General features: G+C 36.6%; 1 protein-coding gene across 1 annotated transcript in view; it reads right to left on the bottom strand.

Moving 5' to 3' along the window:
- ANKFN1 (ankyrin repeat and fibronectin type III domain containing 1) overlaps positions 1-18,214 on the bottom strand; it is a 354,546-nt gene that overhangs the window by 268,224 nt on the left and 68,108 nt on the right. The window contains exon 2 of the mRNA XM_058445882.1: positions 13,271-13,311. Within this exon, the coding sequence (XP_058301865.1) occupies positions 13,271-13,311 (41 nt within the window). The remainder of the gene's footprint in view (positions 1-13,270; positions 13,312-18,214) is intronic.

Below are 18,214 nucleotides of genomic sequence, written 5' to 3'. Positions count from 1 at the left end.
TCAACTCTTGGGCTCAAGTGATCCTCCTGCCTCAGCCTCCAAAAAATGTAAGTTTCATATGGATAAAAAACACAAATGTGAAATCAAAACTTTAAAACTTACATAACAATGTACAGAAGCATATCTTTACATCATCAAAGTACGAAATTAAGAAAATCTTAAATGAAAATCTTAAAAATATAGATTATGTTAGAATGTCAATGTCTCTATAATTAAAATTATTCTACAAAAAGTAAAAAAAAAACAGGCCAACAACAGAGTTGGAAAATGTATTTGCATATAACATACAATAGATTACTAAATGAAGAGATAATTAGCTTATACAAAACCATAAAAATAAAATAGTAACTCATTAAAAAATAGTAAAATATGTGAATAAGCAATTCACAAAAATACGACCAAGAAACATATTAAAAGGTGCTCGATTTCACTAGAAATTTGGGAATTGAAAACTGGAAAAATGACACGCCATTTTACTCCCATCATATTGAAGAAACATTTTGAGGTCTGAAAATAGCCCATGTTGGCAAAGATTTGGGGAAACCGAAACTTACACGACCTGCTCATAGGAATGTAAACTGGCCAACCCTAGGATGGTAATTTGGCAATATCTGGTAATATTAATGAGATATATACATTATAATCCAATAAGTTTACATCTTGGTATCCTGGAGAAAATTCTGCCCAGGTACATGAAGCTACAAGGATATTCATTGTAGTATTTTTTTCTAGCAAAAATTGGCAACAACCTAATTTTTCATCAATAGAATGAATGAATGAATGAATGAATGAATGAATGAATGAATGAAAATAGCAATATATTCATGCAATGGAATACTATTTAGAGATAAAATAGCAAATCATACCCATATGTCCAGTTGGATAAATCTCAAAAACATAATGTTGACTGAAAAAAAATGCAGAATGGCACATATGGCTTGGTATCATTTATGAAAACTTAAAAATTATGAAGCAATGATGGATATTGCTCACTGATAGAGAAAAACAAGGATAAGCATACAGGATTGTGATTTTTTGTGGGAGAATGATAGAGCAGAATCAGATCAGGAAAGGGGGCATATGAAGATTTAATTTTATTTAAAATAATTTATTTCTTTAAAATCTATAAAAATCTGAACCAAAAATTGATGTACTCAAATTAGTTAAATGTGCATGACAAAACATAGTTACTCATTATATTATTTTCCTCTGTTTGAAATATTTCATAACGCTTCTTCTTTTTAAGAAAAAGCCTGTGAATACTATACTAAAAATGTCAATCATTATGTTTTTCTATTCACAGCTCCCGAATGTGTAAGCTGTCTTTGCCCATAGTCCTGGATGTTCCTCTGACCCTATCCCTTCCCACAACTCTGCTAGAGTCACATCTAATGGAACCACAAGTGTTTCAATCTGAGGAACCCCATTTGTATGCTGACCAGTAGCCTGCCAAGGAAAAAAAGACTTGAACCATGTGAATTTTTTTTCTTTGGAGTTTAGAAATCCTTGTGGATATCCCAAGTGGAAAGAGGAGCTAAAATGTCTAATCCTTGATGCCTGTAGCTGCCATTTTGGGACATATGCAATCTGGAGAGTAAATAGATTGGCCTGGTCAACAGAGGTAGGTGATACCATGAGGCCCCAGAGAGAAGAGAGCAGCTCTGATTCCTTTTAAAAAAATATGTATTTTAGCTTTTAAAAAGTTGATACATTTAAAAAGTTGCACACATTTATGGAGTGAAAGTGATATTTTGATACATGCATACAATGTTGTAATGATCACATCAGGGTAACTGGGATATCCATCACCTCAAACATTTGTCCTTTGTGTTGGGAACACTTCAATTGTTAGCTTATGGCTATTTTGAACTATTGCACCATATTATTGTGAACTACCTTTCTCTCCTTCACTATTGAACACTAGATCTTTTCCCTTCTATCTAACTGTATTTTTGTAGCCATTAACCAACCTCTCTCCATTTCTCATGGAGCTCTGCAGTTCAGATTAATATGATGCAACTAAACTTTTTTTTTCTATTTGTGGATTTCATTAAATACCTATATCTTACAATCCTCTCCTCCCCATTCTCTTTAACTTGTGATTCTTGTAGTCTAAAAAATTGTTTAGAAAAGATAGAATGATGAAATCTTTGAATCATAATCAATACTAAAGATGAAAACATTTTCATGGCAAGGATGGTAGAGACTGCCTGCTGAAGACTTAGGAGATTGTCTCTGATCTTGGCACAAGTCTAAAACAGATTTTTTAAAAATTGTAACTTGAGAAAAAAAAATCAACTTAATATTCACAATCATATCCCAATCTCTTCTCCCCACTTCCTACCCTCACTGCTCTCTAAAGAGGAAGGACCAGTGTTATGCTAGATTCATACCAGTTTGCTGGGGAGCAGTTGTCAGATTTTCAAGAATTTGTAAGCTATTTATTAAACACAATCATTGTTACAAATTAAATTATTCAAACTTACAGTTAAACAACTTGCATTAAAAACAAGGGACTCATGGTATGCTGTCTTCATGAGACCCATCTCACATGTAATGACACCCACAGGCTCAAAATAAAGGGATGGAGGAAATCTACCAAGCATTTGGAAATTAGTAAAAAAGCAGAGGTTGCTACCCTAATTTCAGACAAAACAGACTTTAAACCAACAAAGATCACAAAGGACAAAGAAGGGCATTACATAATAGTAAAGGGTTCAATTCAATAAGAAGTTCTAACTATCCTAAATATATATTTATACTCAACACAGGAGCACCTTGATTCATAAAGCAAGTTCTTAGAGGCTTACAAAGAGACTTAGATTCCCACACAATAATAGTGGGAAACTCCAACACTCCACTGACAGTATTTTTGAGGACAGATCATTGAGGCAGAAAATTGACAAAAATGTTCAGGACCTGAACTCAACATTGGACCAAATGGGTCTGATAGACCTCAACAGGACTCTGTCCCCAACAACAGAATATACATTCTCCTCATCACCACATGGCACATACTTTAAAATAGACCACACAATTAGACATAAAATAATCAGCATATGCAAAAGAACTGAAATCATATCAAACATACTCTTGGACCACAGCACAGTAAAAATAGAAGTCAAGACTAAAAAAATTGCTCAAAGTCATGCAATTACATGGAAATTAAACAGCATGCTCCTGTATGACTTTTGGGTAAGTAATGAAATTAAGGCATATACCAAGAAGTTCTTTGAAACTAATGAGAACAATGATAAAACATACCAGAATCTTTGGGACACAGTTCAAGCAGCCTTCAGTGGGAAATTTATAGCACTAAACTCCCACATCAAAAAGTTAGAAAGATTTCAAATTAACAACTAACATCACAACTGAATGAATTAGAGAAGCAAGAGCAAGCCAACCCCAAAGCTAGCAGAAGACAAGAAATAACCAAAATCAGAGCTGAACTGAAAGAAATTGAGACACAAAAAAAACCATTCCAAAAGATCCAGGAGTTGGTTTGTTATAAAAATTAATCACATATAAGCTACTAGCTAGACTAATAAAGAAGAAAAGAGAGGAGATCCAAATAAACACAATAGAAATGACAACGGGGATGTTACCACTGACCCCACAGAAATAAAAATAACTATCGGAAACTACCATGAATACCTGTATGCACACAAACTAGAAAATCTAGAAGAGATGGATAAATTCCTGGACATATACACCCTCCCAAGACTGAACCAGGAAGAAATTGATTCCCTGAACAGACCAATAATGAGCTCCAAAATTGAATCAGTAATAAATAGCCTACCGACTAAAAAAAGGGCAGGACTAGATGAATTCACAGCAGAATTCTACCAGATGTACACAGAGATGCAGAAGATGTGGGTGTTTAGAGCTGGTACAATTCCTACTGAAACTGTTCCAAAAATTGAAGAGGGAACTAACTCTTCCCCACCTCATTCTATGAGGCCAGCATCATCCTGATACCAAAACTTGGTAGAGACACAACAACGACAAAAACTTCAGGCCAATATCCTTTATGAACATTGATGCAAACGTCCTTAATAGAATACTTGCAAACCAAATCCAGCAGCATATTAAAAAGCTAACCCACAACAATCAAGTAGGCTTCATCCCTGGTATGCAAGGTTGGCTCGAAATATGTAAATTAATAAATGGTATTCATCACATAAACAGAACTAAAGACAAAAACAACATGATTATCTCAATAGATGCAGAAACGGCTTTCAATAAAATTCAACATCAGTTCATGTTAAAAACTCTCAGTGAAGGAACATAGCTCAAAATAGTAAGAGCCATCCATGACAAACCCACAGAGAACATCATACTTAAAGGGCAAAAGCTGGAAGCATTTCCCTTGAAAACTGGCACAAGTCAAGGATGCCCTCTCTCACTCCTCATAGTCAATGTGTTAGGTTGGTGCAAAAGTAATTGCGGTTTTTGCCATTATAGTAAATGTAAAAGCCACAATTACTTTTGCATCAACCTAATAGTATTGGAAGTCCTGGCCAGAGCAATCAGGCAAGAGAAAGAAATAAAGGGCATCCAAATAGGAGGAGAGGAAGTCAAACTACCCCTGTTTGCAGACCACCTGATTCCGTATCTAGAAAACCCCATAGTCTTGCCCTAACAACTCCTTCAGCTAATAAACAACTTCAGCAAAGTTTCAGAATACAAAATTGTGTTCAAAAACCACTAGCATTCCTATACACCAGCAACGGCCAAGCCAAGATTCAAATCAGGAAAGCAATCCTCTTCACAATTGCCACGAAAAGAATAAAATATCTAGGAATACAGCTAACTAGGGAGGTGAAAGATATCCACAATGAGAACTACAAAGCATTGCTCAAAGAAATCAGGGCCAGGCGCGGTGGCTCACTCCTGTAATCCCAGCACTTTAGGAGGCCTAGGCAGGCAGATCACGAGGTCAGGAGTTTGAGACCATCCTGGCTAACATGGTGAAACCACGTCTCTACTAAAAATACAAAAAATTAGCCGGGGGTGGTGGCATGTGCCTGTAGTCCCAGCTACTTGGGAGGCTGAGGTAGAAGAATCACTTGAACCTGGGAGGCAGAGGTTGCAGTGAGCCAAGATCATGCCACTGCACTCCAGCCTGGGCGACAGAGTAAGACTCCATCTCAAAAAAAAGAAAGAAAGAAAAGAAAAGAAAAGAATAAGAAATCAGAGATGACACAAATAAATGGAAAAACAGTCCATGCTCATGGATCATGGATAGGAAGAATCAATATGATTAAAATGGCCGTACTGCCTAAAGTGATTTACAGATTCAGTGCTATTTTTAATCCAACTACCAAAGGCATTTTTCACAGAATTAGAAAAAACAATTTCAAAATTCATATGGAACCAAAAAAGAGTCTGAATAGCTACAGCAATCCTAAGCAGCAAGAACAAAGCTGGAGTCATCACCTTAACCAACTTCAAACTATAATACAGGGCTGCAGTAACCAAAATAGCATGGTACTGGCACAAAAATAGACACATAGGCCAATGGAACAGAATAAGGAGCGTAGAAATAAGGCTGCACACCTACAACCATCTGATCTTTGACAAAGCTGACAAAAACCGTCAGTGAGGAAAGAACTCCCTTTTCAAGAAATGGTGCTGGGGTAACAGGCTAGTCATATGCAGAAGATTGAAACTGGACCCTTTCTTTACACCATGTACAAAAATCAACTAAAGATAGATTAAAGAATTAAATGTAAAACCCAAAACTATAAAAGCTCTGGAAGACAACCTAGGCAATACCATTGTGGACATAGGAATGGACAAAAATGACATGATGAAGATGCCAAAAGTAATTGCAACACAAGCAAAAGTTGACAAATGGGATTTAATCAAATGTAAAAGCTTCTGCACAGCAAAAGAAACTATGAACGGAATAAACGGCAATCTACAGCATGGGAGAAATGTTTGCCACCTATGCATCTCGCCAAGGTCTAACATCCAGCATCTGTAAGGAACTTAAACAAGCTTATAAGAAACAACGATAACAACAAACATTAAAAAGTGGGCAATGGACATGAACAGACACTTCAAAAGAAGACATACATGTGGCTGACAAGCATAAGAAAAAAAGTCAAATATCATTGAACATTAGAGAAATGCAAATGAAAACCACTGTGAGATACCATCTCATACCAGTCAGAATGGCTATTAGTAAAAAGTAAAAAAATAACAGATGCTGGCAATGTTGCAGAGAAAAGGGAACGCTTAGACACTGTTGGTGGGAGTGTAAATTAATTCAACCACTATGGAAAGTAGTGTTGGTGATTCCTCAAGGGGCTAAAAACAGGACTACCATTCAACCCAGCAATCCCATTACTGGGTACGTACCCAGAGGGATGTAAATCAGTCTACCATAAAGACACATGCATGTGAATGTTCATTGCAGCACTAGTCACAATAGTAATGATATGGAATCAACCTAAATGCCCATGAATGACAGATTGGATAAATAAAATGTGGTACATATATACCATGGAATACTATGCAGCCATAAAAAAGAATGAGATGATGTCTTTTGTGGGAACATGGATGGAGCTGAAGATTATTATCCTTGGCAAACTAACACAGGAACAGAAAACCAAATACCGCATGTTCTCACTTATTAGTAGCAGCTAGATGATGAGAACTTATGGACACAAAGAGGGGAACAACAGACACTGGGACCTACTTGAGGGTGGAGGGTGGGAGGAGGGAAAGGATCAGAAAAAATAACTATTGGGTACTAGGCTTAGTACCTGGGTGATAAAATAATCTGTACAACAAATTCCTGTAACAATATAGTACCCGGGTGATAAAATAATCTGTATAACAAATTCCTGTTACCTATATAACAAACCTGCACATGTACCCGTTAACCTAAAATAAAAGCTAAAAAAGAAAAACCCAAAGGAAATAAGTGCTAAAAACTCATCACTTCTTAATTATTTTGCTGCATTTTAAATTACCTATGCTTTTTAGTTTATTTGCATGCTTTGTATCCGTATGGTGTGAATACCATATAAAGGTGTGTTACTGCACATCTTCCTAATTACACATTTAGTGACATCATGTTGGTAACTTGAAAGTGGCCATGGCAACAGCATTTACACCACAGAAATTGGCAAATGCTACCAACCAAGTCTTGATGTATTGTTTTGTTGATTGTCTACGTTTAAGAAAGTGATGAGAATGTTAATAATGTAGATTAAACAAAAAGGAATGTTCTGTCTATAGCTGTCATATTGTGAGTAACATGGAAATTTGAGGAAATATTCAACTGTATTCAAAACTATTACCCAGTTTAGCGAAGAAGTTTTTCACATTTATTGATGAAGAGTGGACCTGTGGTGTATATCTTTTCTGTTTCATTTTTGTCTTACTCATTAACATATATATAAATATCAACCACATTTACATGGAAACAACATTCATCAGTCATAAATTTTGTTACACATCTATTATATCAGTGAAAGTCATAATATATATTATATATTAGGCATACAATATATAATGTACACACACATGTACACACAGGCAAACATACACATCTTTTCACATGCCACCTGGAAGGGCCACATAAAATTATATAGGGAATGGAGCAGTTGTAGACAGAAAAGATGAGGCTAGTAATTTAGTAGTTCTGGAGAACTGGACATGATTAGGAGAGAAGAGGTAAGTGAGAAAAAAACAAGAACAAAACAGCACATTTTGTTTTTACAAAGCACAGAGAGAATGGTAAAATGTTTGAGCTGTTACTCAAAATGAGAAATTTGGGTTAAGAAGATCTTTAGAATATTTTGCCGTGGAATGTAACATAATTCCCCTTTGAAGGGCTTTAGTAAAAATGTACATTGTTGTCATCTTTTTAGATGTTTTGATTTTCCATTTTCGAATGCATGGCTGAGCTTAAATGGCCCATGAAGCAGTCGGTTATATTCAGATCACACTAGCGTTTTGATAATAAAATTATTAGTTGAAGTCAATATGGGTCAATATGAACAAGTTATATCAAAGTTGTTTTTTGTTCCTCAGGATTGGGTGGTTCTATTAGCATATATTGAAAATAATAACAAAAGCAACAACAATACAACTATTACTATAATTATTATTTTTATATTACCAGAATTTTTTCTATATTCTTTACACGTAATTTGAGCATGTATTTACATGCCTCACAAACACCTTATGAGGCAGATACACATAATTTATTACCATATTTTATTTGTCAGGAACAGACAAGGTGATCTAATTTGCTCTAAAGCACATAACCAGTAAAGTCTAGCAAGATTAGAATTCAGATTATCTAGCCCTTGAGGTGGCACTATTAGTTAACTCTACAATGCTACAAAATTGCCAAGCATTAGCAGTATAGTGTATTTTAAGTATTTATCTTAGTTTCTAAAGAGCACGGATGCCAGTCTAAAGATAGGTCCCGGTCTGGGTGTTGGAAAGCTACTTGGTATTTGAGTCTGTTGATTGAGTTAACGTAAGCATTTACTGAGCATCTAGTTAAGAGAATATCACAGACATTTCAGGAGAGACAAAGATGAATAAAACGTGGTTCCACCTTTGAGGAGCTTAAAATCCAGATATTCACTGTCTTTACCAATCTCTTGAATGAAGCCAAGAGGCAGATCAAACTGGCAAAGGATTTAAAATAATTTAAATTCAAAAAACTCCTAATAGTCTCACTTATATTCTGAAATTACTAAGTGTTGCATGGATAAATGTATTTTGGATCATATTCAAAACCAACTGCAAAGATACATGACTGAAAAATCTGTTTTTGTAGCAGCTTTTGTATCTAGGGGTTTTAGATTAACCTCAGGACTAAAGTGCTATTAAAATTTTTGATGTGCTCTTAGTTATTGTAATAAAACTAACACACCAGAATGAGAATTTCTTTTTGTTTTTGTTTTTTCTAGAAGCTCTATACTGGTCAGCCATCTCAGCAGTATTCTTTTCAGTTCAGGCTGTAACATTTTAAAAGGAGCGTTGAAAAATGCAACTGGGATAAATGGAAAAGGATAACTAAACCAAGTCATGTGAAGAATGGCTGAAGGAATTGAGGATGTTTAGCCTGGACAAGGAAGACTCAGAGAGTATACGGGATCAGATTCCAAAATATTTGGAGGGTTGTCATGTGGGGAAGGAGTCAACTTCTTCTGAGCTGCTCCAGAAGGGATAAACTAGCACAAATGACCCAAAGTCAGAGGGAGGTTATCTCAGGTTAGCGAAAGAAAGTTTGAATACTGAGCTATTAAAAAATGGATTAGGCTACCATATGAGATAGAGGAAGGGCTTCGAGAGAAGATATTGTGAGGACAGCTAGGGGCGGGCTGCTGAACTGTATCATATTGAAAACATCTTCCAAAATTAAAGTTCCATGATTTATGATTCCATAACAGAAGTAATTCCCTAAACGTTTACAACACACACACAGTAAAATCATATTTTCCCAAAATATGTGAAATTTGGGGGATTGTAATTAACATATGAGTAGCAATTACCTTTATTGTCCTTTTAGAAGTACAAGAAGCAGTGACATTTAGGTTATGACAAGAGAAGAAATATGTGGCCTTTGTGCATGGAAAGCCCAAGAACGATGGGCATAGGCCCTGGGAATCCTCTCCATGGGAAACGGAGGACTGTTTTGATATAAAAAAGTGAACAGAGAAAGAATACAAGGTTAACACTGGATGCAACTTTAAATCCTTCAGCACAGTGCCTAGCAGCCATAAAAAAGCAAACAAAAGTCTGCAAACCCTTTCCAGAGGCGATGAATAGAAACAGAACAAATCACTCTCGCCTAGATAAATGCTACATCCCTGTACTGCTTTGCTGGTCATAGACCTCCTCTGCAAAGGACATTAAAGCCATAGGGAAGGGGAAGAAAAGGCACCCAGGATGAGGGCAAAAAATTCTGGTGCAAAGATCTTGAGCTAAATTACACAAACCAAGTTAATGTAATTGGCAAATGGATACTTAGAGATGGAATATTTAAAGAAAATCCCTCTAGAAGAGGCCAAGGAGCCAGTGAAAGAGACTGCTCTAGGCTTGTTGAATACAGAAAAAAAAAATGAAGAAAAAAGATTGACATTGTAACCCAAACAAAGCTCAGTGGAGAGGCAAGAAGAATTAAGAGAACAGGTCTTTGCCCAGACGATGAAAGCCTCAGCTAAAATCCTAGCCATACCATGCAATTTATTAAAAGTTGTTTCTTCCTCCATAACCAACCAGCTTCCACTGGTCTCTAGCGTTCTTTTCTGACTTATTAACATGTCCTTCTTTTTCCAGAGCAGTCAGGGCCCCAGGGAATCTTTCTTTTTCCCCACCTCACCCCCACCAATGGGGCATTGAATGAGAGCCAGGGTGTTGTCTGTGAAAAGAGAAATTGCAAAACCACAAATTGCAGAAAATGGTTACTGCCAAAAATCGAAAGGAACACACGATATCACCAAGCCTCTTAAAAAGCAATTGTGCATTTTATAGGCCTCTGGATAATTCAGGTTTCTTTGGCAACTTTCTCACCCATACCACCCAGAAGATGATTCTCTTCCATCAGGGGCAGTGGTCCTAAAGAATATGAGCAGTTGAAAAGAAACAAAAGAATGTGGGTGCAAGTCCTTCTAGACCACTGACCTGGCCCAGTGGTATTCTATTTTCTTCTATTGTGTAGCATTAATTCGAAGGCCCAAAGCTTGCCACCAGAATCCCAAGGACTCCCACTAAAACAGGGATGGTCTCCAATAATTTAATAAGATTATTGGTAATACAAAGCATTTTTAGATGGTAAAATTATTCCAAAACATTATGTCATGTGATTATCACAACAACCCTTTGAAGGGGTCAGGAGAAAATGTCTTCCTTCCTCTCTCCTTCCCCAAAAAGATACTTTGAAACCGAAGGGTTAAGTAACATACTCCAAATCATACTACTGAAGGAGTGAACTGGGACTTAGCCATTAGCCTTTTGATTTTTGCTCCTGAGTTCCTTCCATCGCCCAGCCTTATTCCTCTATGGGGGCATATTTTCCTGACTTGGCTAAAGCTGTCCTCCATCCGTGGGTTGGGATTTTATGTGTTGCATATACATTTCCAGGACCTTTACTTAAGTCTCCTGTCATTCACTATAGATCTAAGCCTTGGCTGAATGGAACGTTGATTAGGTCGTTTTCCATCTGTATTGGCTGAATAATACAATCATCATTAGGACAAAATGTCAACTCCAGAGGGGGGCTGGTTCAATGTAGCTGCCAAAAAGAACCCAGGTCAAGATTGCCTGGTGATTTTAATATGTTTCCATGACTCCATGGGTCCGACCAACCTTTCCCCAGTTGCTCAGAGATTGCTTGGGGAGCTGGGTAGATCCATGTTGTCTGGATTGTGTATAATCCCAGTGCAAGCTTCCTTCTCAAAATATTTACTAATGAAATAGGTCACTAAGTACCCTGTATGTTTCTGAGGAAAAAAAAATGTGAAAAGAAAACAATCACAAATTGAGACCTCTAAAGTAAAACAGCCACCCCCCCGACCCTTTTTTTTTTTTTTTTTTTTGCAGTCTGAAAGATAAAGGGTGCTTTCAACTGAAATTTTGATAAAGACATCCTGGGGTAACACGTAGGTGTTTAAATTTACATACAGTGACTTAAAATGCTGCCTTAAATTGCCCTTCATCAAATTTTCACGATTAATATATACCAAGTATCTTTTGGTATTTAACATTAACTCATTTAAAATACTAGTAAACCTAAATAGGCAGTAACAGTATGGTAAAGAGCTACCAAATATGAATATGCAAGAAAGTAAACATAGGCAATTTCCCCTGAACGGCTTTCTGTGTTCAACAGAAATAATACAGTCAAAAGTTAACATTTGTACAAACAATATACTCATGATAGCACATGAAAAGGAGACTACTCATAAAATCTAACATGACTTTCTTGGTAAAAGCTGCTTAAAACATTCATAGCATGCAGGTGTCTTGATAATGCAATAAAGACTAAAGCAAGACAATACAGAGATTGACATTTTAAAAAATATCAGTGAATGCCTAATACGTTGATATTAACTCTGAATGTTTTGAGAGTGAATGTCTTTTGTGCTAACGCTTGAATATTTGATGCATAGCAGTGGGATCAATTTATTCTAGAGAGCAAACAAAAAACCATCATCCAGGGAAATCAATAAAAACTAAGTTTTTCCTGCAGTTCAGCTGAACACATAATCTTCTCAGGGACTGAATGATTCACAAGAGAATTTATTAGAACATGTATAATATATATAATTCAACTGTACCCTTTGGATTCTGATAGGTACTAGAATGTCTAATTAAATGCTTCAGTGACTACTGAGATGCATTCTCTGCTGGAAATTCTACATGAATTAGAAGTTGATGTATCCTCCATGAGGGTACATGACTCAACCATCTACATTATAGTTGTTGATTACTTGCTTAGTGACAAGCAACTTACTACATTTTGAGCTACTTTTGAACAGCTAGGGTCTTTATACTAAAGCGAAATCTACCTCCTGCTTTTGGAAATTGGATATTATTAAATTACACCAGAGACATATGAAACTTTCTTTTTTTCCTTTGTTAAAATTATTCTTACCTTCATTTCATTAAAAAAGAAAAAAAAATCACCCTAATTCCAAAGACAAAACTCAGAACTCCCAGTTCAGATCTGCTATAATTTTATCTGGTCGTTCCGAATAGAGGGGATTTGTAATTTAGGTATAGACACTGGAAGTACTAAGAATAAAGAAACATAATACACAGGAGATTAGTTCTGGAGAGAATACTGGTTTATAGAGTGGCCATAACGCAGTACACGCAGGAAGGAATTATTAAGGTTACTACCACGCTGTTAAACAAGAAACAGTCTGTGACTACACGGTGAGGAGCAACTGGGAAAAGAGTAATAAATTAGTCATTTGAGAGAACTGAATATTTAAATGTTTAGTGTCACATGGTCATAATATATAAACTGCCTATTTTTTTACTCCTCACTTTTATCTAGCTTTAGATGCAATATTGTCACAACCACAATTAAGTTCAATCTGCCTCCAAAATGGTTTCTGAAATGTTCCATGACGTTATACAAATCAACAGTATGAAATGTTAGATTGGCTGTGTGTGTTGAGCCAGACTTTAAAAATGCAGCAATGTGAGATGGGAGCCTTAAAGATTAGGAGGCTTTAGGAATTACAGCTGAGAAGTAGATACCATTTCAAGGAGGAAATGTACTTACATTTTGCTGCAAGTAAAATGCCTGTCTTTAAAGAGTAGCCTCTGAAACAAAGAAAGAAAAAAAGAATGTTAAAAAATTGTACAGTAATCAATTCAAAATGAAAAAGGGGTCACGTTCGAAGCCACTGACAGAAAAAAAAGAGAGAGAGAAGCCTAGCCTACAGAAGAATATATATTTATTGGGAGACTTTTCTTGGGGATACAGGAGGCTGTAGCCCAGAAAGAAAACATTCATGCTAGCTGCTGTGTCTCATCACATGCTCAGCTCCCTGCTCCTTAGTGTCCTAGAATTTCAAGACTACTTGATGCTCACTTTGTCTCCCAGGTCCAATCTTGGAGACAGAAAACATGGTAAGTCTGGCTGGCTCATTCAATGGCTTAGACGCTCATCATTCTCTTGCTTCTGGTTCACACTGACATTGTACCTTGTTCTTGTTGGCCAAGTTCTGACACGTTGTTTCTTTAAATGAAACTTCTCCTGAAGATTATGGTTTTCTCAACTCATACTTATTAGGATAAATGGACAGTTTTCTTTTCCAAGAAATAGAAAGCTTTTGTGGGAGATTCGAGGAGGGGGATTGAAACCAATGCCAAGTTTCTCTTCATTCAAGATGTTGGTGAAAGGGGAGGGACAATTAGACTGTGCCTATGCTTGGAAGGCCAATTGTGCAGGCAATTTGTTCAGTGTGGCAGCCCACCAGACAATTCAGCTTGCTTCCAAATCCATAATTGATTGGACCTATTGTGGTTATATTGAAAGGGGTACTTTTTAGTGTAGTAGGTTTAATAGGAAATGGCAGGAAAGTCCCTATGATTGATATGAACTATTAGCATTCTGAGATTCAAGTGATTCCAGATCATCTCTAAGACTAAGCACTCAAATCATGGTGTCCTCAGACCTACAGAAAGATCTTTCCACACCACCCGTAATCTGGATAGGTCAGATTAGTTACTTCAGTGACCAATGTTTTTCCAGGCTCTGCCATTTCTTAATAATAGTGTGATTTGGGCAAATTGGTTCAATGCTCTGAGATTGATAGAAATATTACTCATGGCTATTTCAAAGAATTGCCATAAGGGTTAAATAAAATAATATATATAGAATAGTTAGATAAAGTTCTCCTCGTGTCAGTGTGAACCAGAAGCAAGAAAATGATGAAAGTCTTAAGCCATTGAACTAGCCAACCAGACTTATCGTATTTCCTCTCTCCAGCACTCTCTCCAATTCCACCTGGCGTTGTTACTGTTGTTATTATTATTATCAGAAGGCCAAGTTGTAAAACCAAATTAAGAACACATGATAAATCCATGAAATGGGAGCTGGGAAGGTAGCTATGGAGGTTTTGCTTGGGTAAGATGTCTCTATTTATGACAGTCAAAGCTGTACCCTTATCCCAAATTCCTCTTCCAGATTGCTTTTCTCCAATTTTCATTCCTCCAACTATTCAATATCTGCAATCAACATCCTTATTAAAAAATCTCTACGTGTTTTAGCAAGCCACGTAATTCTTCATTTACCATCTGTGAAGATGGTTAGGAGTGGGGCTCATGGATTGACAAATCATTAAATTATTAAATTTCTGGGCCCATAAATAATACAGATAATTCCTCTTTATACAGGTAAGAGGTTGATACATTTTTATCGGACTGAATTTCTTAGATGGATTCCATAGTTTGACCCAACGAGATCTCACATGTGGCACTAACTGGAAGAAGTTATTATTATTAGTTGTTAGTTATTATTCTATAGTTTGACCCAACAAGATCTCACATGTGGCACTAACTGGAACACTGTTCTGATCACAGCCTGACACACATTTCCTCCCACCCCTTGCCCTTCCAAATAAAAAAAGTGCACTGAAAATTCTTCTGAAATTGTGTACCCTTCAGCTCCTTTGAAGTACTTGTTGCTAGGAAACAAATTTGGAACATTCTCACCTACTGAGAAAAGTTTTTACTGCTGCCTCACATAATGCGTTCTTCTTTGGCCACAAAAGTATTCACAAAGAAAATTATCTTTCTATTACTTCACAGATTCATTAGACAAGAACTCTTCATTTGGGCAACATTTTCACAGCAATATCATTGATTACTTTGAAAACTATTCAGGGATGTCCTTGAGACTGCATTATGTATCTATTCAATTCAATGTTACTGATCATTTTTCTTGAGGTACAAAATAAATCAAGCAGTTAAGCATACTGTGGCGGTGTGCTTTTTCAGACCAGAGTTACATAAAAACTCACCTCTGCTTTTTTGAAGCTTATTTCCACAACAGACAAAGAAAAATCTGAATTCTTAAAGGAGAAAGAGAGGCCTTCAAATTATTAACTCCTTCACTGAATGCTTATTGAGTGCCTACTATGTGCAAGGCACTGTGCTGGGCCCTAATAACACATCCCCTCCTCTCGTGATTAACCTCTGGTTGGAGGGACAACTGGACAGTTTAGAGGGATCACATCACAACATAACACAAAGTTACAACAGTGGTCAGTGAGGAGGGAAGAAGGAATTGGGTAATCGATCCAGATAGAAAGGTCAAGGAAGTCTAATTTGGGGAAGCATTGAAATAAAAAATTAATATTTTTTATTTGCATCTGGTAAAAAATTAATATTTCATAATAATAGTTAATAATATGGAGTGCTTAATGCATCAAGAACCTCCTAATGTACTGAGCAGTTTATTCCACATAATAACCCTAGGGAGAAATTATTCTGACACTAGAACAGGACATAAGAAGGCAGATGGGGAGTGTGGAACAGACCAAGCAAGGGAACATCACCGAGTGCAAGACCCCGGGCAGGAGGAACTGGCTCACTTGAGGGACCACCATTTGTATTATTTGCATATACTTTGGCAGAGACCATTCTCCCACCACACAAAGGTCTTTAAGAGATCATAAATGGGGATCTTCTTATGTGGATCCCAGAAGACTTTAGCTAGGGAAGCCTAGTCTCTCTGCTCCCACCTCAGGGGAGATGTGAAGTACATTCTGGCTCAGCCCTGTGCTATGCCCACCTCAGAAGATCTGCATGGCCAGCAGGTTACCCTCCTCGGATCATGGTAGGACATGTGCCTGATTCAGTAGCAAGGTTCATACAGAACAGACTTTGTCCGAAGCCCTTGGACACATTCTTTGGTCCCTTTGCTGGAATCCACTTTCATATGAACTGTGCTGAACACTGAGGATACATCTCTGTGATCTCTTCTGAGAACATCTTATCTTTAAACCAAGTGCCCAACCAGGGGATTCTTCATACCATTCATTGATCTCAACTTCTTACCCTGGTTCCTGTGGTTGATCCCATCTGGTTGTCACCTGTAACCTACAATTGATACTCATTAGAAAATAAGATCACTTAGAAATTTCTGAGTGTTCTATGCTGATGAGGATATCTGGCTTGAGTTGTCAGTTATTTAAAATGTTTATGGTTTGTAAAAAGCTGCCTCAATGCAAGTATAATTGTATAACGTAACCTGTGGAGTAAAATCTCCTATATACCTATTCCTCTTTATGATACACAATAATCTAGTTTCTCTATGTTCAAGATTATGAATGTTGAGATGAGGGGCTACTGTACTCTTATTCTGAATTTTGAGTTGTCTATTTTATGTTAATTTTACTTACTTGCTTAATGCTATGGTAGGACTACCTATTCTCTATCCCACTGATTCTCAGGAGTATAGGTAACCACTTAAATTATCTGTGAAATTAATTTAAGAATGAAGGTTTTATTTAAGATAGAATATGCCAGTTATCAGATAATAAAAATAATTTATGAATAGTGTATCTCCTCTTTGCTTTGATCAAGTGTTCTTTAAAAGCCAAGACTATGTGATGAAGGCATAGGGATGTGATGTCAAGAGTTGTAGGGGCTCTGCCCATGGCCCCCACTCTGGGGGCAGAAGCAATGTCAGAGGGCCAGGAGTTCAAGTCTCGATTCTTCCACCAACCTCCAGTGTGACCTCTGACCAGTTATTTAATCTGTTTAAGTCTCAAGGCCTTCATCTATAAAATAGAAAGAAGAGTAGCACTGTACTTCTCCTAAGATTATTGTGCTTATTGGAGGATATACATATAAAGCATTTGGAAGAGAACTTGTCCAATCCTAGTGCTTACTATGTGACAGTTATGTTGTCTTCATTAAGTCCAAACTGAAAACGTATTGTACAAAGAACTGTACCATCCACTGGATTAAAATATTCTGTACTAGTTCCTTAAATGGTTATAATCAGGGCACATGACCTCTTTTGTCTTTGTGGGTTCTGATTTGACCCGCAATGAGCGCAACTTTAAAAAGTGATATCAGATTGTTTTTCATGACTTCTAATAATTTTGCTCACAGTTGTTTTTTAATCCCTTGGCCTCACTCGTATTTTACTAATTTTATAAACACTGCCAATGGCTTCTCCTACGGTATTGGAATTTGGCTGTTTTTTGTTTTTTCCTAGCCTTGACTCTGTGCCTTTGCTGAGGCCTTGGTGAACCATTCCACTGACTTAGCATGCTTATTTATAAATGACTCTTTGTGTTTTGATTTCTTTATAGCTTTTTAACAGTTAAAAATATTTTCAATCTAAATAAGCAAGTTTCATTATCAAACATTTAGAAAATATTTTAAAACCCACTCAAATAAAGTAAAAGAACTCAGAACTGCACAGATTTATTTTGAAGCACACAAAGAAGTGAACACTTTGCCCAACACCCCCGTTTTCCAGAAGCAATTCTATCAACAGCGTGTGAGGGTATCCTTCTAAATATTTTTATGCTTATGAAAGCATGCACATATAAACCTTTATCCATAGATATTTACGTCATGAAAATTTTTATAACAAAAACAAGGTCATGCTAGATAATTTTCTATAATATGCTTTTATCCTCTTAATGACATTTTTGTGGACACAGATTCCAAGTCACTGTATAGAGATCTCCTTATTCTTGTT

The sequence above is a fragment of the Hylobates moloch genome, unplaced genomic scaffold (genome assembly GCF_009828535.3).
Source record: "Hylobates moloch isolate HMO894 unplaced genomic scaffold, HMol_V3 SCAFFOLD_10, whole genome shotgun sequence".
Lineage (NCBI taxonomy): Eukaryota > Metazoa > Chordata > Mammalia > Primates > Hylobatidae > Hylobates > Hylobates moloch.
The sequence above is the reverse complement of the archived record's forward strand: the minus strand, read 5'-3'. Positions and strand labels throughout refer to the sequence as shown.